Source organism: Podarcis bocagei, assembly GCF_964188305.1.
Source record: "Podarcis bocagei genome assembly, chromosome: Z".
NCBI lineage: Eukaryota > Metazoa > Chordata > Lepidosauria > Squamata > Lacertidae > Podarcis > Podarcis bocagei.
Genome location: NC_138140.1, coordinates 759,811 through 786,973, shown reverse-complemented (window position 1 = coordinate 786,973; position 27,163 = coordinate 759,811). Strand labels below are relative to the sequence as shown.

General features: G+C 48.1%; 1 protein-coding gene across 1 annotated transcript in view; it reads right to left on the bottom strand.

Annotated features, from left to right (window-relative positions):
• NR5A1 (nuclear receptor subfamily 5 group A member 1) overlaps positions 1 to 10,179 on the bottom strand; it is a 48,367-nt gene extending 38,188 nt beyond the window's left edge. Inside the window, exons 1-2 of the mRNA XM_081179782.1 lie at positions 9,926 to 10,179; positions 4,308 to 4,449 (exon numbers count right to left, since the gene is read on the bottom strand). Of these exons, the coding sequence (XP_081035908.1) occupies positions 4,308 to 4,449; positions 9,926 to 10,030 (247 nt within the window). The 5' untranslated portion in view covers positions 10,031 to 10,179. The remainder of the gene's footprint in view (positions 1 to 4,307; positions 4,450 to 9,925) is intronic.
• Positions 10,180 to 27,163: the final 16,984 nt, after the last annotated feature.

Here is a 27,163-nt window from a genome sequence, read left to right as displayed (position 1 = left end):
GGTACTGCTCAGGATAGGAGGCTATTTCCTTGCAACGGTAGAAAAAGCTGAGCACTCGCCGGAATAAATGTCCGGACTGCTGGGATTTAAACAAAAAACAAATCTGAATACAGTATTATTTTTATTCCTTTCCCCTGGGATCTCTGGAAAGGGAAGTGTCCGCTAGGGTTGTAACTTTTTTACAACCTCATGTTCCTGTAGTTTAGTTAGATGAACTTTTGCCTAAAAACAAAGGAATGAACTGTCATTTCCAAACCTTTTGAAAAAAGGTCACCCCGAAATCAGTACATCGATTTCTGTATATGTAACTGTATAATGTATTATGCATAGCATGTATACAGGAAAAATGGAGCTTGCAAATTTTCTAATACATGTACAATGTTTTATACATGGTCCATCACTTCTTATTGCTGAGAATAAATTGAGGATCTTGTGCGACATTGTAATGATTATGATTATATTTATACTCTGCCCATCCAACTGGGTTTCTCCAACCACAATTGTATATTGCCACAGAAAGAAATATTAAAAATTAAGAAGTTTAGTTGTTTGTCCAGAAATCTTTCCATATAGACCAATATCTGGATTCTTCTTGAACATTCTCAGCAGTTTTAGGAAGTTCCAGGCAGCTGTAAAAGTTATAAACAGTTCCACGAAGCTTTAAAAAGCGCTCATAGTTATGAGTAGTAACTTTACATATACAATGTTTCCAACTTTTCATTTCAGGGCAAGCTTTTTCCATAACTGAGAATAATTAGTCCCTTTTTCAGTGTTTTTAAGCAAAAGTGCATCCCTTTATGATACAGGAAATTGTTACACCCCTACTGCCCACATAAACACACAGACACGCCTTCTTGGCACTGCCTGCTTTCATCCACATGCCTTGGGATATGTGTGGAGGGTGCTTCTGAGCATGTACAAAGTACCCCCCATGCACGAAAACCCTGTCTCCACCGGCTTATCACACAGCTCACCCATGAGCATGCCTGAGTCAGGATGGGCAACTGGAGAGGGTGAGGGGTGTGTAGAAAAACAGTCACCCTTCACCAAATTTGAAAATTGCAATGGATAGAGGAGGGAAGGGATTAGATGTTAATTATATTCTATATTGCTTAATGTAGGTTATCAATGGATCTATGGAACCCCCTCAAAAAGATATGGGAACTAGATACTTGCCCACAAATTATTCCCAAGGATGGGAATAAAATTTGGGGATCACAGCCCTTAAAAATCTGCTTCCAGATTTCTTTGGGAAAACTCCTTGAAATTATTGCACAGATCTTATTGCACTCCTTTGCAAATGTCAAAAATATTTCCTTCTTTATCACCTACTAGTTGGAGGGACTGCAATAAACTTCGTACATATTACCATTTACTGTAATTTGGTGCAAGATTTTTGGAATTTATTCTTGACATGAATGATAAATATTGCTAAAGAAACTATTGTTCGTTGCCCAAAATTAATGTTACTGAATATTTTTGATGATGCAAATGTAAATGTATTGTCAAAAGAAGTGGTCTTATATATGACCTTGGCCGCATGAATAAGACAGTTTGAGCATATAATCCCAACTGTGGCTCAACTGGCTGCCACTTAGTTTTCAGGTCCAGTTCAGTGCTGGATTTGACCTACAAAGCCTTAAATGGCGCAGGAGCACAACTCCTCAAGGACCGCTTCTGTCCAGAAGCTCTGAGGCCCTTCTTCATCTGGCCCCTCCACGAGAGGTCCAGAGGGCGGCAAGATGAGAAGGGGCCTTTTCTGTGTTGGCTCCCCACTTGTGCGACGCTCTCCCCATGGGGGGGGGGGGCTAGCCTGGTGCCATCTCTACATATCTTTAAGTGCCAGGCAAAAACATTCCTCTTCAGCCAGTTTTTAGATATGCTGTAAGCCGCCCAAAGTGGCTGGGGAAGCCAAACCAGGTGGGGTGAGGTATAATCATCACCTGTGGCCTTTTAAGCTGTGGGGAGATATTGTTTTTTAATTGTTACTAAGGAATGTGTTTTTTGAGATTTTATATTGTAAAGCGCCCTGCGACCCTCGGAAGAAGGGCAGCCTAGAAATGTAATTAATTTATTAATTAATATTAATAATAATTGCAACTCAGTGGGAAACAGCCCAAAATCTTACACTGGACGCTTTGTACCACACTACTCTGGGATACAGCTTTAATGGAGAGAAACGCACATATTTGAGATTTTCACAACGAGTAGGACCTCCGGACACTTTATATGATTTGGCATTGCTTTATGACATAGGCAACAGAACCATCCTCTTCAAGACGACCCTCCCGGCAAGCCTGGCAACTATGGAACTAGCCTTCATGATCTGATAAAACTGGTAGCCTTTACTTGGGGTTTCTTGAAAGGGTTCCCCAGGGGTCATCTAGTCCAACCCCTGGAACCCCTGACAGCTGGCTCTCCAGCCTCCGAGGAAGCAGAGACCACCACCTCCCGCGGGAGACCCTTCCACCCTCGAACAGCTTTGGCCGTCATAAGTTTCTTCCTGGTGCTGAGTCTAAATGAATCTCCTGCCTTGTCGCTTGAAGCCATGAGTTCGGGTCCTGCCCTCCGCAGCAGGAAAAAACAAGCATGGTCCATTTTCCATGCGACAGCCCTTTAGGTATTTGAAGATGGCTCTCACGTGATCTTTCTGTGTGTTTATTTTTATCCTGCTTTTATTATTTGAAACCCCAATTGGTTGCCGGAGACACGTGTCCTTTCCAGACCTAGACTACTCTGCTGTGGAGCAGCCTCCCGCGGGACCCGCGCCCAGCCTCGCCCCCTCCTTTCCACCCCATGGAGGAATTTGCTTTCACTTTATGTCGCTCAGAGCCTCCGCCCCATCCTGCTCTCCAGGCTGCCGCTGCAGGCAGCCCTCCGCTCTGCTCTCCAAGGCAGAAAAGTCCCCGAACGTGACAGCAAACCCGCAGCGGAAACGGAGCTGGGAAGTCGGGTTTTAAACTGGGAGTACCAGCAAACAGTGTGCATTGAATCGATACTGAGGCTTTTTAATCGCTAGGCTCTAAATGGGAAATATACCAGTCTTCAGACCACTCAGTGGAAACAGAGCTGGAAAGTCGGCCTTTAAAAGCAACATAAAAATAAATGCGGGGTTTTTTTCAGGACTTCTCCAGCAAAGCGCGCCGAGCCTCAGGAACTGGGCCTGGGCAATGAGACGTGGGGAGGGACTCCCGTCAGATTTAATTGTCGCCCTATTGGCAGCCCTTTCTCAAAGAGTCAGCGTTATGGCGCGGGGGGAGCGCAAAACGCTCTTTGGACGCAAGAGCGTCAGAAGAGGCTGCGCAGGCATTTTGCCTCAAGAACATAAGGGGAGCCCAAGGGGGGGGGGTCCAGTCCCGCATCCTGTTCTCACAGTGGCCACCCAGATACCCCCACTGGAAACACGCGAGCAGGATCTGAGCACGTCTGAAAGCATTGCTGCCATTGCTAGCCTTATCATCCTGCATGAATTCGTCCCGCCCTCTTTTAAAGCCTTCCAGGTTGTTTACTGAGGAACCACAAGAATACTGTCCTCATTATCCGACTTTCCCAGTGATAACGGCCTTAGGCTCAAATGGAACACGGAATTAATAGTAATAAGGATATTGTGGCTTGCAACTGAGCTTGACAGCATAGGCAGAAAAAGCACTCGGCTCCTTTGCATTTTACAGGGTCTCACTTCCAAGAGTCCTTGCAGGGTAAGGTCCCTGCCCCTCTTATAAAGAGCCACACGCGACACGTGGAAACCCAGCAGAAGGAGAAGGGGGGATTACTAGGGGACGGGGTGGGTAGAGGGGAAAGAGGCTAAATATATAAAGGAAGCAGATCTAGAACATCTCAAAAAGCCTCTTTTGAACCGCCTGGCACTGTTGTTTGGGTGGACGCTGTGCGTGGAAGCGCGCTCTTTTCAAAAACGCGCCTCCTGGCCAAGGAAGGTGTTGCATTCTCACGACCTAGGCAGGAAATGCATGTATACCTATATGTTTTGCTTCCTCGTCGCCTCAGAGGTAGAAAAGCAACGGGGGTTAAGAGGGGGAACGAGGAAGAAAATTGGCCGGTAGGGGTCACGTCGCCAGTCCTTCCACGCACTCCCGCCCACGCCAAGTCCCACGTCCCCACGTCCTGTTTGGACCGGAGCGAAAGCCCTCCTGGTCGCGGTTAGCTCAGAGGCAGCAGCATCCAGGACATAGGCTGGATGTCAGGATCTCTCCCCGCCCGCTTGGCAGAAGGCGCTTTCGCACCTACCTTGCGTGTTGCAAAGACTCGCCCCCCTCCCGCCCGCCCAAGACTCTGCCCACGGAAGTCACCTTCGAGTTTCATGCCCACCACGAGGCACTTCTGGAAGCGGCAATAGGGACACCTCTTGCGCTGTGTCTTGTCGATCTTGCAGTTCTGGTTCTCCGTACACGTGTAGTGCTTGCTGTTCTGCACGGTTCTCTTGAAGAAGCCCTGAGGGTAAGATGTGCGGGGGGGGGGGGAGTGTGAGAAGTTCAAGGAGTCTGGAAGCGCGAAGAATTCCCCACAAACGGGGGTCACAGGTGGGTCCCACACCCCTCGCCTTGCAAGCCCCGCCCTGCCCAAAGCAGCTGTCACTTGGGAGGAGGATTCAACCATGCGCTCTGAGTATGCCCAGTGGAACGCTCGCTTTAGTGAATTTGCCAGACCTTCCAGAGCACAGCCTATGATTCTGAGGAACTGACAGGGAACCCCGACACAGATGAAGCTCGGGAGATGGAGGCGGGAGATGACTACATCAACTGCGTCCCTTCTTCTTGTCAGCCGATTAACATTCTGTGTCCTTTTAAAGGTGTTTCTGCGAGGGGAGTTGTTTGCTTGTTAGTTTATGTTTTATTATGTGTTTGTGCCCTCATTTTGTATTTTTTCTGTTGTGAACCGCCCCGGGATCTTTGGATGAAGAGCACTATACAAATTTAATAAATAATTCTGCTGCTTCTGGGTTTAGATAGCTAGCTCTGCTCCTTGTCTCAAAACCCAGTTCCCTCTGGCACTCTTTGGGACACAAGGGGGGCAACTGGGAAAGCGGCAGGGTGGAATCGGGAGACCTGAATGCGTGTGAGAGTGTACCCCAGGACACGTGTACCATGTGCATTATGATCATCAACTCTGCTCTGGGAAGGGCGACTGAAACCATTTCTGCATCCTTTATCTGAGGGGCTGTTCAAGGAACAGCAACACTGCAAAGGGGAGACCGACCTGACCCCATCCGTGGGCCAATCGGGGAGCAACTGCTCCAACATTTGCTTTCCTCTGCCTTCCTCGTTGTTTATTTCTTTTGTGCCATGTCTCTCTGATGGTGAGTCTGAAGGCATAGACTGTTTTTGTCTTTACAGTGGTACCTCAGGTTAAATACTTAATTCGTTCCGGAGGTCCGTTCTTAACCTGAAACTGTTCTTAACCTGAGGTACCACTTTAGGCTGCCGGAGTACGATTTCTGTTCTCATCCTGAAGCAAAGTTCTTAACCTGAAGCACTATTTCTGGGTTAGCGGCGTCTGTAACCTGAAGTGTATGTAACCTGAGGTACCACTGTACTTTATACTTTTGGGCCCTTTGTAAGATGATAGTGATACTGTTCATAATCATAAATCCTTTTAATTTCCCTCTGATTTCACACTTAACGTCCTCTCTGTCTTTCAATGGTTTTATCTGTGTGCTGCCTTTCCAAAGTTAAAACCATAATTCAAGGCAGCTTACAACATGTAAAAACAACAACACAATTACAAACATTGCAAAAGTAGGCGTAAACAATAAACAACAATCTCTAAACAACACCACAACCCAAGAGTCATGTCCCCATATGCATCTGATGAAGAAGATTATACCATGTTAACTTAGCAGTTCAGGAAAATGGAAATCTGCCTCATACCTAGGCAGAACTTTGGTTCACCTGGCTCAACGCTACCTGTATGGACTGGCAGCAGAGCTCACGGGGTTTTGGCAGGGGACGTTCCCACCCTACTGGGGATCGAACGTGTGGCTTTTAAAATAAAATAATAGCTTCCATGTTTGGATGTTTGCTTATTATAAAGTACCTGTTCTAAATTATCACAGTTTGGAACTACATGCTGAAGACCACACATCGCACCAGGAGTGAAAGTAATATTATATTATAATATAATATAATATAATATAATATAATATAATATAATATAATATAATATAATATAATATAATATAATATAATATAATATAATATAATATAATATAATATAATATAATATAATATAATATAATATAATATAATATAATATAATATAATATAATATAATATAATATAAATCACACATGAGGCAGCTCGGAAATGGAAGAGGAAGACTTTTGAGCAGAGAAGGGATGGAGCAACGATGAGAGGAGGGGGGGAAATGCGGAGCAACCGGGGAGTTTCAGGGCTGAGGGGGGGCAATAACCGCGACACCCCGGACCCCAGCACTTGATAGCAAAGGGTACGACTCCCATCACCCCTAACCAGTCCGGTGGCCATGCTGGCTGGAGCAGAGGAGAACTGGGGGGGGGCAGGGACCCCTTTGGGGACCACAGCTCCAATAATAATTAGCGTCTAATCAATCTGTCCTATTCTGGCCCCCACCATCGCCCCCACCCTGACTCCTATCAGGAAGGGGCGACAAGAAGCCAGAATTCTGAGGTCCAGCGCCGAGGGCCTTCTGGCAGTTCCCTCACTGCGAGAAGCGAAGCTACAGGGAACCAGGCAGAGGGCCTTCTCGGTGGTGGCGCCCGCCCTGTGGAACACGTTCCCATCAGATGTCAAGGAAATAAACAACTATCTGATGTTTAGAAGACATCTGAAGGCAGCCCTGTATAGGGAAGCTCTATAAGGTGTAATGCTTTACTGTGCTTTACTGTGTGTTTATATATACTGGAAGCCACCCACAGAGTGGCTAGGGTAATCCAATTAAATGGGCTGTGTAAAAATAATTTATTATTATTATTATTATTCCATCACCACCTCCACATAAGGAGGAGAATCACATTATATTGCGATTATTTAAAATAAAGCACATTTCAGCGACTCATTTTGTCTTGTGAACTTCTGCAAGCCGCCGGTGATGTCACAACCTCAGGCAATTAAATAAAAAGATCTTCGACTCAGAACAGGGGGGGCGGCTCAGCTCCGGGGATGAATCCCTAGAAGAGGTGGCCTCACCCTGGGGAAAGGGAGCCTCAAGAGCGCGCCTCTTCTCAGAAGGCAAGACGCGCACGGTTCCCCGGTTGGCTCCACCGCCCCGGCCCCCTCGCTTCAGCCCCGGCACCTGTCTGCAGATACCCCAGGCCCTGTCATATTCTGCCTCCTGGAATCTAAGCTTCAGCCAGGATGTTAAACTGCAAGAACCACGCGGGAGGAGGGGGAGCAGTGCCGGCTTCCCACACAATTGCTAATTCTGAATTTCAGATTGCTGTAAGTCGCCCTGGGAGCTACTGGTGAAGAGGGAGCGATACATTTAATAATCCTAATTATAATTCTGGAGTGTAAGTGAAGGAATACACTTTTTCCCAGGCAGAGACTGAGACAGGGTGGCAGACGTTTCTTAAGACTAGAGTCTCTCTCAGGACCTAACTGGCACCCTCCCACCCACCCCCGCAAGGCGCTTAGGGCATTGTCAGTCCCCCAGGGAAAGCGCATCTCCCTTTCGCTGGTGGTGAGGGTGGGGGCGGCCGGGCCTTCAAGCTGGAGCTGCCGATTCCCCCCCCCCCGACACACATGATGGGGGGGGGACCTCCAGAAGCTTGAAGAGACTCCATGGACCTTGGCCTTCCTTTGCGGGGGCCTCACGACAAATGTGACAGGCATACCCCGAGACGCATCCTGGTAAACTGAGGCTCCCGCCTCTGGGCCTCTCCCTCCCCCACCTTCCTCGGTCCCACCATTAAGGCAGGAATCTCAAAAGCACCGTCTCAAAACAAGCAAGCAAAAACACCGTTAGAGACAGCAAGGGAGGACGCGGGAACTGGAAAGAAACTAAACCGAACTGAACGAAGAAAAACAGAAGAACGTCAGGCAAATAAATAAATCCACAAAGCAGGAAAATGACCAAGAACAGACATTTAAAGGGATGGCGTTGCTGGGTGTCATCATCCGGCAGGGGAGTGGGGGGCAATATTCAATATTCGCCTCACCCCCACCCCAATTTCTCCTTAACCCTTCCCGCACCCGCCGCTTGCAAAGCGGCCCTTCCCAGCAGGGGCCCCGCCGAGCACCGTCCTCTGGCGGCCTCCGGAGACCCCTCTCCGTTCCTGGAGAGAAGGACGGAGCGGGCCAGCCGGGTCTGGTCCTGAGCACCGCCGGGCCTTTTGCACAGAGGGGCCGAGAGCAGCGCTCCGGGGCTCCATTCGGTTCCCCCCGCTCGGCTCCAGGGAAAGAGGCGCGCAGGGTCCTCGCGCGTCTTTCGCGCAGCCATATATTTCTCCGAGCCTAAAAATCTACCAATTTCTTGGAAAATAATTGCCCCTTCACATCCACACCCTGACGTCCATACGCTGCTCACCGGAAAGTGTCCCCAGATCGCCAACCGCCAAACGCGCCCCTAGGTTCAGTTTTCGGTAGGCACTTAATAATATTAACTGCTAAGACTTGCGGTTCCCCAAAAGACGAATTTCCTTCTCTGAATCACCTTTTGAGAACTCCAGACCGGGATGCATTTTCCCGGACACATTTCCTGATCGAGTCGCCCTCAAATCAGTCGATTTCGTTTATTCCGGAAGCATTTTATTCATTCTCAGAAAAGATTTCCAAAGAATTCCTACCGCGCATTTTTCGAAAAGAGTTTTAGGGACGAAAAGGCCGCGCAGGGGAAGCATTTGCCCCCCGGCCCCCACCCCCTCCCCGGAACAGACTTAGGGAACCTATCGCTCCTGAACGGGAGTGGCATTAAATCGGCGTTACATGCGATTTTTTGCTCCGGATCATGGACTCCTTAAAACTCGCAATCCGTAAAATCGGGGTTCGAGGAGAAGTGATAAACATTCGCAGTCCTCTAAAATATCACAAATGATCGGGGGGGAAACCCCAAAGGAACTGAGGCCGTGTTGTGGGTTCTACAGCGCGAGCGTTGTGGGGCTGCGCGACAGAGATGGGCCCCAGAAAATTAAGACGAGTGAAGCTTCTACAGGTCGAAACATGTACCGGGATTTTCAACGGAATATGGTAAAGTTCTGGGATTAATTAAATACTGTTCGGAAGCTCTGGGTAATCCAGAGTTCGATGAGGATGGCTTGGTGCTTAAGAAAAATACGTTTAACAATATTTTTGGAGCTATTTTAATCACTATAATTATTTGCGTCTATTTTGCTCATATTAGTAGCATGGCTTAATTTTAATGATTAACTTTAATAATAATGAAGCAGTTACCACTATTTCATATAACAATGAAGCAGCGATAGCGATAATAATTCAAATTTTGTTTGCGTCCTAATTATTTTCTTTTCAATCCTGTTCTCGCCGTTTTGCCCTGCAAATATTTGTAAACCCTGTCCCTAGCCGAGAGATGAACCTCTTTTGAATACGCGCGTCCAGCATACGCCACCATAATTTTCTGCACCGACGGTTTTGCTCCGGGGTGTTTTAAGGCGCTGCAGTTAAGACGCCCAGGGCGATATCCAATTTTCAATGCGGCATTTATTATGATAATCCCACCCGGGGGTCATTATTCAGTCGGCGGGTGGAGCGGAGTTCGTTGGGGAAGGGGGACCCTGCAAATTTTTAAAAGATGGGCACCCGACCCCACAAGCCCACCCTGCTGCCCTGAAACATGTTTGGGGGTCCAAATTTGGGGGTCCCTGATCTCAAAGCTCTCCCCTCTCTCCTTCCTAAGAAGACGACCCCTAAGCCCCTTTCTCGGCTGCGGGAGGCAGTCCCGAGCGGGTCGCTGTCCCTCGACGGCCGGCCCTTACCTTGCAACTCTCGCAGGTGAGCAGCCCGTAGTGATAGCCGGATACCTTGTCCCCGCAGACTGGGCAAAGCTCGTCCAGATCATCGTCGTAGGTGTAATCCATCATCTCTGGGAAAGTAGGAGAGCCGGGCAGCGTCTGAGCCTCAACCGGCGGAGATGGCGGCGGCGGGACCCGGACCTAAGGGAAGACTGGCAGCGGGACTGACCGAGCGACCGATGGGCAAGGGAGGGCAGCCGCCTATGTAGCTGGGCGAGGAAGACTGTGCTTGCCCAGTCTCCTCCGCCGCCTCTTGAGGCTTGGGGGGTGGAGGTGGGGTGGGGGTGGGCGGGAATAAGAAGCGCCCAGCCGGGGAAGGAGGGTGCTGAGGAGTGGAGAGTTAGGGCTCCACCATACCCGCGGGGTGGGGCGTCGGGAGTCAGAACCCCCACCCACCCAGTGGGGGCAGGGCTTCCCCCCACCGCGGCCTTTGAGCAGATCTCCGCTTGCCCCGCCTCCCCGCGCAGCCCGAAGACGAAACGTCCCGTCCTCATCAGCCCAGCTCGGGACTGGCTTCCATGGACTTGTGGCCCCGACGGGGCGCACCGCCTACTCAGGAGCAGCGGCAGAGGCAAAAGGGCTGCACTGGCTCCCAGTACATTTCCGAGCACAATTCAAAGTGTTGGTGCTGACCTTTAAAGCCCTAAATGGCCTTGGTCCAGTATACCTGAAGGAGCGTCTCCACCCCCATCGTTCAGCCCAGACACTGAGGTCCAGCTCCAAGGGCCTTCTGGCGGTTCCCTCATTGCGAGAAGCCAAGTTACAGGGAACCAGGCAGAGGGCCTTCTCCGTAGTGGCACCCGCCCTGTGGAACGCCCCCCCACCAGATGTCAAGAAAATAAACAACTACCAGACTTTTAGAAGACATCTGAAGGCAGCCCTCTTTAGGGAAGCTTTGAATGTTTAATAGACTATTGTATTTTAATATTTTGTTGGAAGCCGCCCAGAGTGGCTGGGGAAACCCAGCCAGATGGGCGGGTATAAATATTATTGTTGTTGTTGCAGTTGCTGTTGCTGTTACTACTATTATTACTATTATTATTATTACTATTACTACTACTACTACTATTACAAGAAGGGAAGAAAGGACTGAGAAGGACAAAGCGCGTGCGGAAGGGCACTTGGGGGCTGGGTTCCCCCCACCCACCCCACTCGGCAGTAGTTGCCACGGGACACCCCCCAATCCCTCCTTCCCTAGCAAAGCTCTCCCCCCCCCACGCAGCCCCCGCACAGCTAGAGCCCCGATGCTGTCCTGGTCCCCCCCCCCCCACTCCAGACTGAAGCGACCGAAACTCTGCGCTCCACGGGGGGGGGGGCATGGGGGTATTCAGCGGCCTTCTCCTCTTGGGGAGTCTCCCTCCGGGTTTGTTTTCCCTCACCCTGGATGGATGGGTGGGTGCACGCGCGCGTGACGTCGACCGGGCCTCCCCAGCGGCGCGCTTCGCTCTTCACGGTCAGCGAGGGGAACTGGCCAGCAGCCCAAAGCGCGCAGACTGCGGCGCCGCGGAGATTCAGCCGGGCCGGTTCGCCTCGGCCAAGAGAATTCCTGGATTTCTGGGGAGTCCGGGACCGAGCAAAAGACACCGAGTCGGTCACTGCTGCTTAATTTGAGATTGGGGGAGGGAGGAGGGAAAATTAACCCCCCCCCCCATTTAAAAAGTGTAATTCATCCTTTCGGAGGGACTTGATAAAATGTTTCGGATTTTTTTTTCAGAAAAGACTCGTTAGCATCTTTTCTTTGCCTGCGTTGAAAGAGAACAGGCGTCAGCCGGAGAACTTCGTGCCTCCACCGCCGGTGGAAATAAAACGGGGGCGGCGGTTTTTATTTGTTTTCCCCGCGCCCAGCCTCATGTGCCGTTTTTATTTTCTTCCAGCCGCTCAGCAAATCACGCTCCAAATTATTAGAGATTTGGGTAATTCGGAAGGCGGGGAGAAATATCAATGTTACTGTTATACCATAACATTATATACTTAAATATACTATATTACAATTCATAGCATGCTTGCAATACATTATCAATTATAATGTTAACATAAATTATAATGTATGATAATTATGTAATAATATATTGAGGGAAGAAGACATACAAATATTATAGTTGTTATGCAATATTGTGTTATATAATTTATAACACACTTTGTAAGATATCATAGTAATGTTAATACGAAAAAATATCATAAAATATTTATATATTACTATTATTATTATATATTCAGGGGGTACATTAAAATTATTGTTGTTATACTATGTTTGTATACGATACATTTTATATAATATTATAATTTGTACTTTGTAACATATTATAAACGGTAATTATTATAAAATATTGTAATGTATTAATTTTATTATTGTGTAATAATAATATGGTAAGCCACCAGCGCGTTATGCTCTCGGGCAGCAGCCGCAGCACACGCGCATCGCTAATAGATGCATTAAACATGATCATCATAACATAAAGAAGCGCAGGAAGACGGAGGGTCGGCGCGGCAGGGGCGGAGGAACGCGCCAAACAAACGTCCCATAGCGAGCCTGAAAAAGGATTCCGAACCACCTTCAAACGAGGGGATGAGCAATTTAAAATAACGTGTTCCTAGTATTTTGTCTTTTTTAACGCGGTGATGGGGAAATCCATGCAACAAAAGAGAGTGGCCAGCGCAGCCCCTCTTTCTGCAGCGGTTCTCCCTTTTACACAAGAGCATTTCCCCCAACCAGGTCTCCTCTGGGGGCGGCTGATGCGCTACACAGGGCGCAGAGGAGAAGGACCAACGCGGTTCAGTGGCGGAGCATCCGCCTGGCGCTCAGGACGTCCTCGAGTTCATCCCGCTCAGCGTCTCCAAGCAGTGCTGAAAGAGACTCTCCTTGCCTTGGAGAGACTCTGAGGCGCTGAGCAAGGCGGACCCAGGTGTCTGTCTGGTTCGGGTTCTGAAGGCCTCCAGCATCCCCGGGAACATCTACCGACAGACTGAAGCGCTCCCGCCTGGCTGCGCTCTTCCCCTGCGCTCTTCCTCGGCCTGCGCGCCGCTCTCCGGCAGGGCCAGCTGCGCGTCAAACTCTCCACGTCCCTGGCCATTGTCCGTGCTTCCCCAGGGGAGTCCGAGTCCCACCAGGCCGGAAGGGCCAAGAGATCCTCGTCAGAGGCTGGGAAGGAACCCCTGAAGGCGCTCGGTGCAGCCTCCCCGCAACCCCCGATCACACGCACACAAACACGCGCACAGGGCTGGGGCTCTCAGCAGGCCGCCTAGGGCGCAGACCTCAGTAGAGAACTCTGAGAGGCGCAGTTTTATTCAAATTAGTTTTTGTTATATCTATTCCTAATCATAGTTTACTTTTATTTTATATTTTGAAGAATGCAATCAGTTTTCAAGTAGTACATACATTGGAATTCTTTTTTATGTATAAATGAAATAGACCGCAGAGTTGCTAGGTAGTTACGTCACACACACGCGCGCGCGAAGTGAAAATGCACTTCATTTTAAATTTTACACCTACAGCTTAATCTTATACAGTGGTACCTCGGGTTACATACACTTCAGGTTACAGACTCCGCTACCCTAGAAATAGTACCTCGGGTTAAGAACTTTGCTTCAGGATGAGAACAGAAATCACGCAGCGGCAACAGGAGGCCCCATTAGCTAAAGTGGTGCTTCAGGTTAAGAACAGTTTCAGGTTAAGAACGGACCTCCAGAACGAATTAAGTACTTAACCCGAGGTATCACTGTATAGAAAATGTATTCATCTTTTTAGTGAGTTACAGCTGATAGAAAACAACCAGATGGACCTCAGCACCACAAACAAAAGACAGAAAAGGCGAAGGAGGAAGCAAAGCAAGAGTTCTTCCTGAAATACCTTTGTACGCAATTGAAAAACGAGCCCCGAGGGAGCTGAATGCAGTGCTCCTCTACAAATGATTATAACCCATGGGGAGGCAAACTAAGGCCCGGGGGCCGGATCTGGCCCAAACACCTTCTAAATCCGGCCCGTGGACAGTACGGGAATCGGCGTCTTTTTACATGAGTTGAATGTGGGCTTTTATTTAAAGCGCTATTTGTGGGGCATAGACATTCGTTCATTTTTTAATTTTTTATTTCAAAATATAGTCCGGCCCCCTATAAGGTCGGGGGGACAGTGGACCGGCCCCCTGCTGAGAAAGTTTGCTGACCCCTGATATAACCTCTACGGCAGGAGAAAAATCAGAGGGAAGAGAGGAAATGGCCGCCCCCCCCCCCCAAGGCTCAGGTGAGTTGGAAGAAGGTGAGCCTTTGCTGCACCATCACCCCAAGTGCCTCCTCAGTGTCCAGGTTGCTGCATCCAAAAACCAACCCCCTTTTCCCTGGCTGGTGATTGGCCCATTTTAGGGAATGCCTGAAGGGGACAGGCTGCACCCTTCCACTTTAACAAATTGTTAAACTGTGGAACTCACTCCCACAAGAGGCACTAACTTGGATGGTTTTAAAAGAGGATCAGGCAAATTAATGGAAGAGGAGAGGGCTATCAGTAGCTCCCAACCCTGATGATTGTGCTCTGCTTTCATAGTTTAAAGTTGTTAGGAGCAGAGAGGACTCTTGAGCTGGAGTCCCGCTTGCTTCAGAGGTGACTGTTTATCCACTGTGAGAAAAGGATGCTGGAATAGAGGGGCCTGTTGGGGAGGACCAGGTCCAAGGTGGGTGATTCCCTTGTTGCTTCTTCCACCTTCTGGGACCTGGGAGAGACCAGGGTTCGAATTCCCGCTCAGCCCTGAGGCTCCCTGGGGACCTTGGGGGCCAGTCGCTGCCTCTCAGCTTCACCTCCCTCACAGGGACCAAATGAGGAGTGGCAGAATCAAGAAAAGTGGCATCAGAAGGCAATACGTTAAAAACAAGTAAATCCCCTCTCCACCTCTCACTCTCAGCCTCTCCACTTCTTCCCTTGGGACTTCGATCTGGTCTGGACCGCCTTGGTTCAGCATCATGTACGCAGCGCCATCAGCTGTTGCTCGGTCAAGAGACACACGTCGCACGTCTACTCCTGGGGAGCAAAGGGTCAAGGGTAGTGTCATCTTAGAAGATACTGGGCTACCTGCAAGGAAAGGTCTGACCTGTTCAGCAGCCAAACAGACCACCCGTTTAAAAGACCGTTGGGGAGGCTCACCTTCAAAGCTCATGAGAAAGGGAAGATCACGGGTGGAAATGCAGGAGAAGAGAGTGTGGTAGGAAAACTGATGTGGAAGCCATTTCCCCTCAAAGGAATTTTTGGGCATTTGGACCCAGAAAAAGTGGAGCCCAAGAGCATATATTAGGGGCGCGGGTGGCGCTATGGGTTAAAGCACAGAGCCTAGGACTTGGTTGGTGGTTCGAATCCCCACGATGGGGTGAGCTCCCATTGCTCGGTCCCTGCTCCTGCCAACCTAGCAGTTTGAAAGCACGTCAAAGTGCAAGCAGATAAATAGGTAGCGCTCTGGCGGGAAGGTAAACAGCGTTTCCGTGCGCTGCTCTGGTTCGCCAGAAGCGGCTTAGTCCTGCTGGCCACATGACCTGGAAGCTGTACTCTGGCTCCCTTGGCCAATAAAGAGAGATGAGCGCCGCAACCCCAGAATCGGCCACGACTGGACCTAATGGTCAGGGGTCCCTTTACCTTTATCTTTAACTGACTGAACACAAAGAGTGCTAACTAATGGTTCCTTTTAATCCTGGAGATAAGTGACAGGTGGAGTGTCGCAGGGTTCTGTCCTGGGCCTGTTGTCGTTCAGTGTCTTTATAAACAACTTAGGTGAAGGAATTTGCAGGTGGCACTAAAACTGGAAAGGTGACTAATGCTTCAGAAGGCAGAACCAGAATTCAAAATGACCTTATAACAGATTGGAGAACTGGGCCCAAACTAACAAAACAAATTTCAGTATGGACAAATGTCAGGTTCTGCAGTTAGGCAGCTTCACAAATATAAGACGAGGGAGACCTGGCTGACTGGCAGGACATGTGGAGAGGATCTAGGGGTCTTAGTGGACCACAAGCTCAACATGAGTCCGCAGGGTGATGCAGCAGGAAAAAAAGGCAAATGCATCAACAGAAGTCGAGTGTCCAGCTCAAGGGAAGTCATAGTCCCACTCTATTCTGCTTTGGTCAGACCACACCTGGAATACTGTGTCCAGTTCTGGGCACCACAATTTAAGAAGGACGCTGACAAGCTGGGAGGTGTGCAGAGGAGGGCGACCAAGAATGATCACGGACCTGGAAGCCAAGGCTTATGAGGAACGGTTGAAGGAGCTGGGTCTGTGTAGCATGGAAAAGAGGAGAGTGAGAGGACACATGATGACCATCTTCAAATATCTCAAGGGCTGTCAGGTGGAAGAGGGAGCAAGCGTGTTTCCTCCTACTATGGAGAAACCAATGGCTTCAAGTGACGAGAGGAGATTCCGACTAAACAAACGGAAAAACTTTTTGACAGTAAGAGCTGTTTGACCGTGAAACAGGTTGTGGACTCTCCTTATTTGGAGGTTTCTAAGTAGAGGTTGGATGGCCATCTGTCATGGATGCTTGAGCTGAGATTCCTGCATTGCAGGGGGTCAGTCTAGATGACCCCCAGGGTCCCTTTCCAATTCTACAATTCTGTGATTCTATGAATGGCCTGATTCTGCAGGCTGTTATCAGGGATGGATTTAGGTTTGGTGAGGCCCTCAGCTCCTGAAGGTAATGGGGCCCTTGATATGTCCAGCTGTCCTTTGTCAACCACAAATTGTCGCTGCTTTTTGTGTTGAATATATGCTATATGGTAATTTATGGACCTAATAAAAAAATTCCTTCCAGTAGCACCTTAGAGACCAACTAAGTTTGTTATTGGTATGCACTTTCGTGTGCATGCACACTTCTTCAGATACACAGCATGCACACGAAAGCTCATACCAATCACAAACTTAGTTGGCCTCTAAGGTGCTACGGGAAGGAATTTTTTATTTTTTTCGACTATGGCAGACCAACACGGCTACCTACCTGTAACTAGAACTATGGACCTAATAGGTATCTAAAGCCATTTGCACATAACAAAATATGTATTTTATCAAAGTAATTGGTAACCGAAAAACACTTAAGAAGTATATTAATAGTGAAATACAATTAAGAAGAAGTATATTAATAGTGAAATAATTATTAAGCTCTAACTTAAAATGATTTTTTTATTCATAACAAACTTAATAATGCAAACACATTGGCATTGGGCAATAACAAAAATTCCTTTACAATTTACAATTTACAAAGACTCATAATTGGGGGGGGGGTTCCCAAGAGAGTGGGACCCTAAGCTTTTGCTTGTTTAGCTTATACGTAAATCCGGCACTGGTTCTTATGCCGGCACATGAACAAACAGTGAAATTCTCTTCTGGAGGGTCAAAAAGCAAAGCTACTAGACTGCATACACACAGGATATTTCTAATCCAAGTCTGAAGCCCTTCTTCTCCTCAGCTCCACTCTGCAAATCAATTCTGGGCACTGGATTCAGTTCAGGGTTGCTGGGAATACGTCCAGTGCCCAGAATTCTCTGGGGGAAAGGCTGTGTTTGGAATGTGCTTCAGAGGGACAGTGTGTGGACACAGTGTTCAAATGCGCTTTATAGGTATTGCATCAATGGTTTATGAGGCCATCCCACTGATTCGGAGCCTCCCACGCCCAGGCAGGGGTGCTTGCTGAGGGGTTCATTTCATGCCGGGATGGGGAGCCCCTCCTCCCACCTGCCAATCTTGGTGGCTGTAGCTCCCATCATCCCTAACCACAGGTTTCCTGCAAAGTGGAGAAAAGCTTATTTTGGAGACTTCGGGCCCATCTACACACCGGACATTGAAAGCCTATTCAACATACATGACCAAAGAATTCTGGGAAATTTGGTTTTCCCCTCACTGAGAGTTACAGTTCAGGGCACCTTTCACAAACTGCAGTTCTCAGGTGCTTTAGTTGTGCTTTCAATGTGCTTCACACAGATGTTGTGGATCATGTCCTAGGACCCTTGTACCTACGGGACCGCCTCTCCCGGTCTGCCCCACGGAGAGCCTCAAGGTCCATAAATAGCAACACCCTAGTGGTCCCGGGCCCTAAGGAAGTCAGATTAGCCTCAACCAGAGCCAAGACCTTCTCAACTCTGGCCCCGGCCTGGTGGAACGCTCTGTCTCATGAGACCAGGGCCCTGTGGGATCTGATTTCTTTCCGCAGGGCCTGTAAGACAGAGTTGTTCCGCCTGGCCTTTGGATTGGAGCCAGTTTGATTCCCTCCCCCTCTTTCTTTTTCCTTTCTCCTCCTGTGAAGAGGCTGCATCCTAATGTTTTAATGTTGTATTTTAATCTTGTTTTTATTATTGGTTGTTAGCCGCCATGAGCCTTGGCTGGGGAGAGCGGGGTATCTTGGCTGGGGAGGGCGGGGTATAAATAAAAAATTGTTGTTGTTGTTGTTGTTGTTGTTATCATCTGCCAGAAGAGTCCTGCCATTGGCCATAGTGAGCTTTGGTGGGGCTTGCAATGCGCCCGAGCCACACATCTCTTCTGGGAGAGACGGGGTGCTTGGGTGCGTGTAGGCTCTGCTCTGCCCCAAATGGTCCAGCCACCACCTCCCCCTCAGCTGTAGGGCGGCTGAGTGGGAGGAGGCAGGCACACTCCTGGGAGGCCCCGCAGAGCGTCCTGCCCCAGCTTGCCCCACCCCACGGGCAGCTGGCCCCATCCCTAGGCACAGGGCACGCGTGCCACCCCAGGCACCCAATTGGCTTGCTCCACCGCTGAATGGGGTAACTGTGCCACTGAAGTGCGCAGCCTGGGAGTCATTCTGGACTCGCAGCTGTCCATGGAGGCGCAGGTCAATTCTGTGTCCAGGGCAGCTGTTCACCAGCTCCATCTGGTATGTAGGATGAGACCCTCCCTGCCCGCGGACTGTCTCGCCAGAGTGGTGCATGCTCTAGTTATCTCTTGCTTGGACTACTGCAATGCTGTCTACGTGGGGCTACCTTTGAAGGTGACCCGGAAACTACAACTAATCCAGAATGTGGCAGCTAGACTGGTGACTGGGAGCGGCCGGCAAGACCATAGAACACCAGTCCTGAGAGATCTGCATTGGCTCCCAGTACGTTTCCGAGCATGAGTTTGGTCAAACATGAGTTTGACCAAACTGCGGGAGGCAATGGAAGACAGGAGTGCCTGGTGTGCTCTGGTCCATGGGGTCACGAAGAGTCGGACACGACTAAATGACTAAACAACAACAACAACACCTTTCTGAGCACAATTCAAAGTGTTGGTGCTGACCTTGAAAGCCCTAAATGGCCTCAGCCCAATGTACCTGAAGGAGCGTCTCCACCTCCACTGAGGTCCAGCTCTGGGGGTCTTCTGGTGGTTTCCTCACTGTGACAAGTGAGTAACAGGGAAGTAGGCAGAGGGCCTTCTCGGTGGTGGTGCCCGCCATGTGGAACGCACTCCCATCAGATGTCAAGGAAATAAACAACTACCTGACTTTTAGAAGATATATGAAGGCAGCCCTGTTTAGGGAAGTTTTTAATGTTTGATGTTTTATTAAGTTTTCATGTCTTGGAAACCACCCAGAGTGGCTGGGGCAACCCAACCAGATGGGCAGGCTACAAACAACAACAACTACTACTACTACTACTACTATTATTATTATTATTATTATTATTATTATTATTATTATTATTAATATTAATATTAATATTAATATTATTATTATTATTATTATCTCTCCTCCTCCTGGCCGTATATTTTTATTGCAAAAGTCTTCAGCTTACAGAAGAATCACACATAAAATTGTGATGCATCGCTATAGCTATAATAAGATGCACAACTAACACTCAAAGATAAGTCAAGCGCAAAGAGCCCCACCCAATAAGATTTGCTTGGTGTCTGGATTTACAGCATTTTGAGCCATTCTCCAGTCCCTTTGAGCACTAAGTTCCTGAACTGAAACATGGTGGCTTCCAGGCATCCAGGTATGTGAAGGCTGTGGTTATATATAAGGCACTGCTGCTTATCCACAAAGAAACCTCCTTCCTTCACACGTAAGTTCCAGAATAGAGCTTGCGACCTAAAGGGGGGGCTGTGTATGGACTCATGTTAAGTCGAGGTTGGCGCTGAGACGGATCCTGCAAAAGCTGTCCTGAATTGTAGCTTAGCGTCCACCCTGCCCATTGGGGAAGAGAGTAGCACTGGCCCTCCTTGTGTGGGGAGCAAGCAAGCAGGCAGGCAGCTCAGCCTCTCCGCCCCACTTCCCACTTCCCACCTCCTGGTCTGACAGGCACAGATTTGCTGGAGTTGCAAAGCCAACACCTGAAAAAGAGAATCTCTGCAGGAGGCAGGAAGCCAATGCAGAAACCTAGGCTCAGTTCAGTACCTTAGGTAAAGGTAAAGGGACCCCTGACCATTAGGTCCAGTTGTGGCCGACTCTGGGGTTGCGGCACTCATCTCTCTTTATTGGCCAAGGGAGCCAGCGTACAGCTTCCAGGTCATGTGGCCAGCATGACTAAGCTGCTTCTGGCGAACCAGAGCAGCGCACGGAAACGCCGTTTACCTTCCCGCCGGAGCGGTACCTATTTATCTACTTGCACTTCAAACTGGTAGATCGGCAGGAGCAGGCACTGAGCAACAGGAGCTCACCCTGTCATGGGGATTCAAACCGCCGACCTTCTGATTGGCAAGCCCTAGGCTCTGTGGTTCAACCCACAGCGCCACCCACGTACCTTACTGGGGTTTAAATCTTCCAAGCGACCAATGCACAGATACTGCAGGATGGACGGTTCAACTGGTGGTGCCAGCCTACCTCATCCCATGACATAGGTGAGGGATGGTTTCAGGAGTGGAGGAGTTGCGGCTCTTGCAAATGGCCTTGGCATAGTCTGCTTTAAATCACTTAATTGGGAAAGCCTTCTTGCTCTGGGTTGCTCACTGAGCTGGAGAAGGCAAGCGCCCTCGCGTGAGTCTCCAGGAGTGGAAGCAGCCAGATCCTTGGGCTTAGGTTTCAGTCTGGAAAGGATTGACTGGGGTTCCCCTCACCCTCACAACGTGGGCACCCCCGTGTCAGGAGTCCCAGCCCCTACTGGACCTTCATCCAACTCACTTCCTGCCTCCAAATGGTGGCCAAGGTGGACACAGATTAGTTGCCTCCTTAGCTTTCTCCATGACCATGTTAAGAAGAGAAAAGAAACTGTGATATGAAACGGGGCTCATAAACCAGCATCAGAATGTGGCAGCCAGGAAGATAAACTGGGACCTTTGCCATAGCTCAAGCAGGAGGGGAAAGGAAGTTGCTAAAGGATGCTCGGGGGGGGCTTTCATGGCCAGAGAAGAAGCTCATTAAAAAATTGAGGGAGGGAGAGGAACTCAGCCTGATTTATTGCTCAGCCCTGCTGGGCCCTAGCAAGGTCTCCCCCGGGGCAGAGAGATGCCCTGCCCAGCCAGACGCTCTGCTGAGATGGAGGCTGGTGCCTGAGAGGCTGCAGGATCAGGCCAAAGGAGCCTCTTTAGCCCAGTGGGCAGCCACATGTCTCAATGGGAAGCCCTCAATCACAACCTGAACGCAGGAGCCCTCTCCCCTCCTGCGGCTTCCAACTGTGGAGGCAGAGCACAGCCATTGCCGCCAAGAGCCTCCCATAGCCCTCTGCTCCTGTGGCAGGGAGTTCCCTAGTTTAACTGCTCACTGTGGTCTGGCTTCTTCTGGTCTGGTCAAACCACAGCAGTTGGCCCACAGCGGACCAACACGGTTCCTTTTGACAGACACAAACTGCCTTCTTATGGGTTTTTTTTGCTTTTGATACTGCTCTTTTTACAAATATGTATGAAAGGTACTAGGGACGCGGGTGGCGCTGGGGGTTAAACCAGAGCCTAGGATTTGCCGATCAGAGGGTTGGCGTTTCGAATCCCCGCGACGGGGTGAGCTCCCGTTGCTCGGTCCCTGCTCCTGCCAACCTAGCAGTTCGAAAGCACTTCAAAGTGCAAGTAGATAAATAGGTACCGCTCCGGCGGGAAGGTAAACAGCGTTTCCGTGCGCTGCTCTGGTTCACCAGAAGCGGCTTAGTCCTGCTGGCCACATGACCCGGAAGCTGTACGCCGGCTCCCTCGGCCAGTAAAGTGAGATGAGCGCCCCAACCCCAGAGTCGGCCACGACTGGCCCTAATGGTCAGGGGTCCCTTTACCTTGACCTTATGAAAGGTACTTGACATTCCGGGTTGATTTGTAGGGGCCAGTTTGGACGCTGTGAAGGCTCCACCAGGTGAGGGTGACTCGGATGGCTAGTTTAAGACACGCTGAGGCCCTAAGTAATGTGAAGTTTAAAAGGCCCAACAGAATCACCACATAAATAATAAACTTTTATATTTGCACATGTATGTGAGGATGCAACTAAAAACTAACAGAAGCTGAACCCAAAAAGCAGCACGGCTAAGGTGTGCCTAAAAGACCACATGACCTCAAAAGAACCTGCCCAGGCTCTGAGGTCTTCAGGACCTTCTCTTGGCCCCCACGACCTTTGGTGGGGATGCAGGAGAGGGCCTTCTCAGTGGTGGCTCCTCCCAGGCAACTTTGGAATTCCCTCCCTGGAGAAGCCAGGATGGCTCCTTCCTCACTGTCTTTCTGCTGGCAGACTGTTTCATTCCAACAGACTTTTGGCTGACTGTTTTTAAGGAAAGGACTGTTGCTGTGCTTTTTTAAGTGTATTATCTGTATGTTTTTAACACACACAAATATATGGCCCACACAGTCCCTTCCAACTCTACAATTCTATGAAGATATATATATATATAACATATATAAATTTTTATCAATGTTTGTTTTTTTAATTATTGTTTTCTATGTTCTCAGCTATTCTTATTTAAATAATAATAATAATAATAATTTCATTATTTATACCCTGCCCATCTGGCAAAACATAATATAGTGGATGCTTGGGTTGCAAACGTGATTCATGTAGGAAGCACGTTCAAAACCTGCAGTGGCGTGTCTGTGCACGCGCGGGTTGCGATTTGGCGCTTCTGCGCATGTGCAAGTGCAATTTAGCGCTTCTGCGCATGCGCGACCACTGAAACCTGGAAGTAACCCGTTCCGGTACTTCTGGGTTTCGGCAGCCCGCATCCTGAAAAAACGCAACCTGAAGCGTCTGTAACCCGAGGTATGACTGTAAAGCATTAAAAACTTCCCTGTGCAGAGCTGCCTTCAAATGTCTTCTAAAAGCTGTATAGTTGTGTTTTGCTAAGTTTTCCTGAAAGTTTGCCAGAGAGACCTCTGAGAGAGCCACTCCCTCCGAGCCCTGACAGCAGAAGGGTGTAGCCACAGGCAACCTCCTCACCTGGCCGGTCTCTTCCTCTGGGCTCGTTTCGGCCCCTCAGTCACTCTCACGTCTTCATCTCATCACCAAGCCAGAAAGGTGAGAACAAACTACATGCCTTAGCTCCGTTGCTCAGACTCCCATCCTAAGCGGGATTTAAGTGTGTCTTTGTAACTGAATTGCCATGTTAAGCCTGAACAAAGCTGCTGTATCTGTTACTCTTCAACAAGTATCCTGAGTGAGTAAATGTTATTTTTATCTTTTGCAAGACTGCTTGTGTGATTACTGTTTTAAGTGGGAGAAAAGGAGGAAATACCAGGAAAATCCAGCCTGCTTTAAAGCATCCTGGATTACTTAAAGTAAAAGGCTAAAACTGGACAATGATATCTAGGCTTCCCTTTTAAGCTGCAAAGGGATGCACTCTGCTGAACTCACAAACATGAGGGAGGAAGGATAAGATCTAATAAATATTATCGCCTAACATCTATACACATTCCTACCATACATGGAAAGGCAGGATATAAATTTAACAAATAATCAGTGTGGCTGATCAAACCCGTGGCCTTCTGAATGCGGATCGTGTGCCCTGTTGAGCTGTGGCGCTAACTTACCTGTCCTGGCCCCCTTGCTTGGGAATAAGCATCCCTGAAGTATCGGGGGCTCATTTCTGAGTAGACATATGAGATAGCACTTCAAGTAACATTAAGGAGACACAGCCCACCGAGAAGAAAGGTTTGTTTCCCCAAAAATATATGTTGTTGTTGTTGTTTAGTCATTTAGTCATGTCTGCCTCTTTGTGACCCCCTGGACCAGAGCATGCCAGGCCCTCCTGTCTTCCACTGCCTCCCGTACTTTGGTCAAACTCATGCTGGTAGCTTCGAGAACACTGTCCCACCATCTCGTCCTCTGTCCTCCCCTTCTCTTTCTGCCCTCCATCTTTCCCAACATCAGGGTCTTTTCCAGGGAGTCTCCTCTTCTCATGAGGTGGCCAAAGTCTTGGAGCCTCAGCTTCAGGATCTGTCCTTCCAGTGAGCACTCAGGGCTGAGAGAACAAGCTGGTCATCACAAACACTCTTTTACAACAACACAAGAGACGACTCTACACATGGACATCACCAGATGGGCAGCATCGAAATCAGATTGATTATATTCTCTGCAGCCAAAGATGGAGAAACTCTATACAGTCAGCAAAAACAAGACCTGGAGCTGACTGTGGCTCAGATCATCAGCTTCTTATAGCAAAATTCAAGCTTAAACTGAAGAAAGTAGGAAAAAACACTGGGCCGGTAAGATACAATATAAATCAAAAATATATACAATGAGCTAAAGAAGATCTTTAGATAAACGTTTTTGAAAAAATCCAGTTGCATTCTTGTTAGGAATGGTAGGAGAAGATAGAGTTAAGAATGATCAGAAACTGTTTTTATATGCAGCAACAGCGGAGAGGCTACTGCTAGGCCAGGTTTGGAAACAGCAGCAATTACCAACAGCAGAAGAATGGCGACAGAAGGCAATGGAATATGCATAAATAGCCAAATTAACAGGGAAAATTAGACAGCAGGGCGAAGAAAAATTTCATAAAGAATGGGGAAAATTTATGTTGTATATAGGAAAGATAAGATGAAATAGTAAAACCAGTAGAATTGGAAACAAACCTCATAACGGGAAAGATTAAGAACAGTGATGGATAATGAAAATAAGAAGAAGCAAAATATATAAGGAAACCAGTTTAACTAACAGTAGTGGTAAATGAATACAGACGGACAACAAGAATTGTATAAACATGAGGACTTATTTGTTTATGGATACACTATGGACAAATATGGAAAATGAATCACAATATATAAAATGGAAGAAAATAAAGTGATAAAATTGTATGTGATATAAAAAACCAGAAGGAGGAAGGAGGGAAGTCAGCTCTGAAGAGCAAGTATAAATGTAAAATGTAATACAATATGTGTATGTGGAGTATCTAATTGAAAAACTAATAAAGATTATTTGAAGAAAAGAAAGGTTTGTTTCAGGGTGGTGGCTTAGACATGGCCAAAGAGAGAGAGAGAATCATAGGGTTGGAAGGGTCACTGAGGGCCATCTAGTCCACCCCCCTGCAAGGCAGGAACATGCAGCTGCCCCTTACGGGGATAGAACCTGCAACCTTGGTGTTATTTGCACCAGAAGGAGGGAGAAAGAGGTCAGCATAAAATTTGTGTATGTCAACTGATAGCATCAATGCAAATTTAGAAATAATGACTGCAATTTCGACAGAAGTTTACAGTGGCACCTCAGGTTACATACGCTTCAGGTTACAGACTCAGCTAACCCAGAAATAGTGTTTCAGGTTAAGAACTTTGCTTCAGGATGAGAACAGAAATCGTGCTCCAGCGGCACGGCAGCAGCAGGAGGCCCCATTAGCTAAAGTGGTGCTTCGGGTTAAGAACAGTTTCAGTTGAAGAACGGACCTCCGGAACGAATTAAGTACTTAACCCGAGGTACCACTATAATGAATATCATGGGAGGGGGTGGCCTGTGTGCCTGCCTGCTCAGTTTGTTGGTCAGCAGCTGCAGAAGCTCTGCAAAAGCGCCTTCTGATCATTCTTTATTAAGACTTGGAGCCAGTGGCCCTTCGGAACAGAGGGCTGTCCTTCAAATCAGAGCTCTCTCCTCTGTAAAGTAGGACACATGGCTACCCTCGTTAGTTTTGACGAATGTCGTTAACTGAGTTTTGTTAAGAGATTGGATTTACATTATTTATGAAAGCCTTAAGGAAGACTCAAAGACATGAATGTTTTGGGTTCATAAATCTTTCCACCTCAAAAAAAAAACACCAAATATTTTTATTAAATTGTCAAAACTTAATGAACAAACAACAAAATATAACATGGAGGTTCTCCCATGAAGACTGAACACAGTTACAAGGAATAACAGAGGTGCATGCATACATGGTGAAGCTTAGTCAGCAGAGCATGAGACGCTTAATCTCAGGGTTGTGGGTTCAAGCGCATGATGGGCAAAAAATCCCCGCATTGCAGGGGGTTGGACTAGATCAGTGTTTTTCAACCTTTCTTGGGCAAAGGCACACTTGTTTCATGAAAAAAATCACGAGGCACACCACCATTAGAAAATGTTAAAAAAATTAACTCTGTGCCTATATTGACTATATATAAAGTAATTCTCTTGAATAGGAATCAAATAAAGACAAAGAAAGTATTTTATAATTACTTTATTATGAAATAGTAAGTAAACAGAAATATGTGCTCGGGCGGGAAGGAAGTCGGAAGATGATGTCCTACTGTGATAGGTCCAGGCTGGAGTCTGGACCAATCACAGCCCGGACATCAGAAAAGGGGAGGGTGTCCCCCTGAGGAGCGCCAATCGGCGCCCCTGCTGGCCGAGGGTGGGGTCAAAAACCCCACCCCAAACCCAGGACACAGTCCGGCGCCCGCCTAGTGGGCGAAAATTTGAAAAAAAAATTATAAAAAAAATCTTTTGAATTTTTCAATTTTTCCCACGGCACACCAGGCAACATCTCGCGGCACACTAGTGTGCCGCGGAACAGTGGTTGAAAAACATTGGACTAGATGACCCTTGTGGTCCCTCCCTTCCAACTCTACAATTCTATGACCATGTCACATGGAAGATTCAAACAGTTTCACTCTAGCAAGTCTCTCTGAAGGTTTCCATGTGTTTATAGAAGTCTTTGGGGTTAGGGGTGCTGTTGGCATTTTGGAAAATATTTTTTGAATGTATATAAGAGAACAATTAAAACAACAGGTGAAAATTGAAAGATGAACAAACAAAACAATTTTTAAAAAGCTTTTGCAGTACAGTATGTTTATGGTCAGAATTAAATATTTCTGAATCTTTAACTAGCCCCTTGCACAGCTTCTTACAAACTTTTTTGATGAACTGTTGTGGGAGTTGGGTATGTTCAAT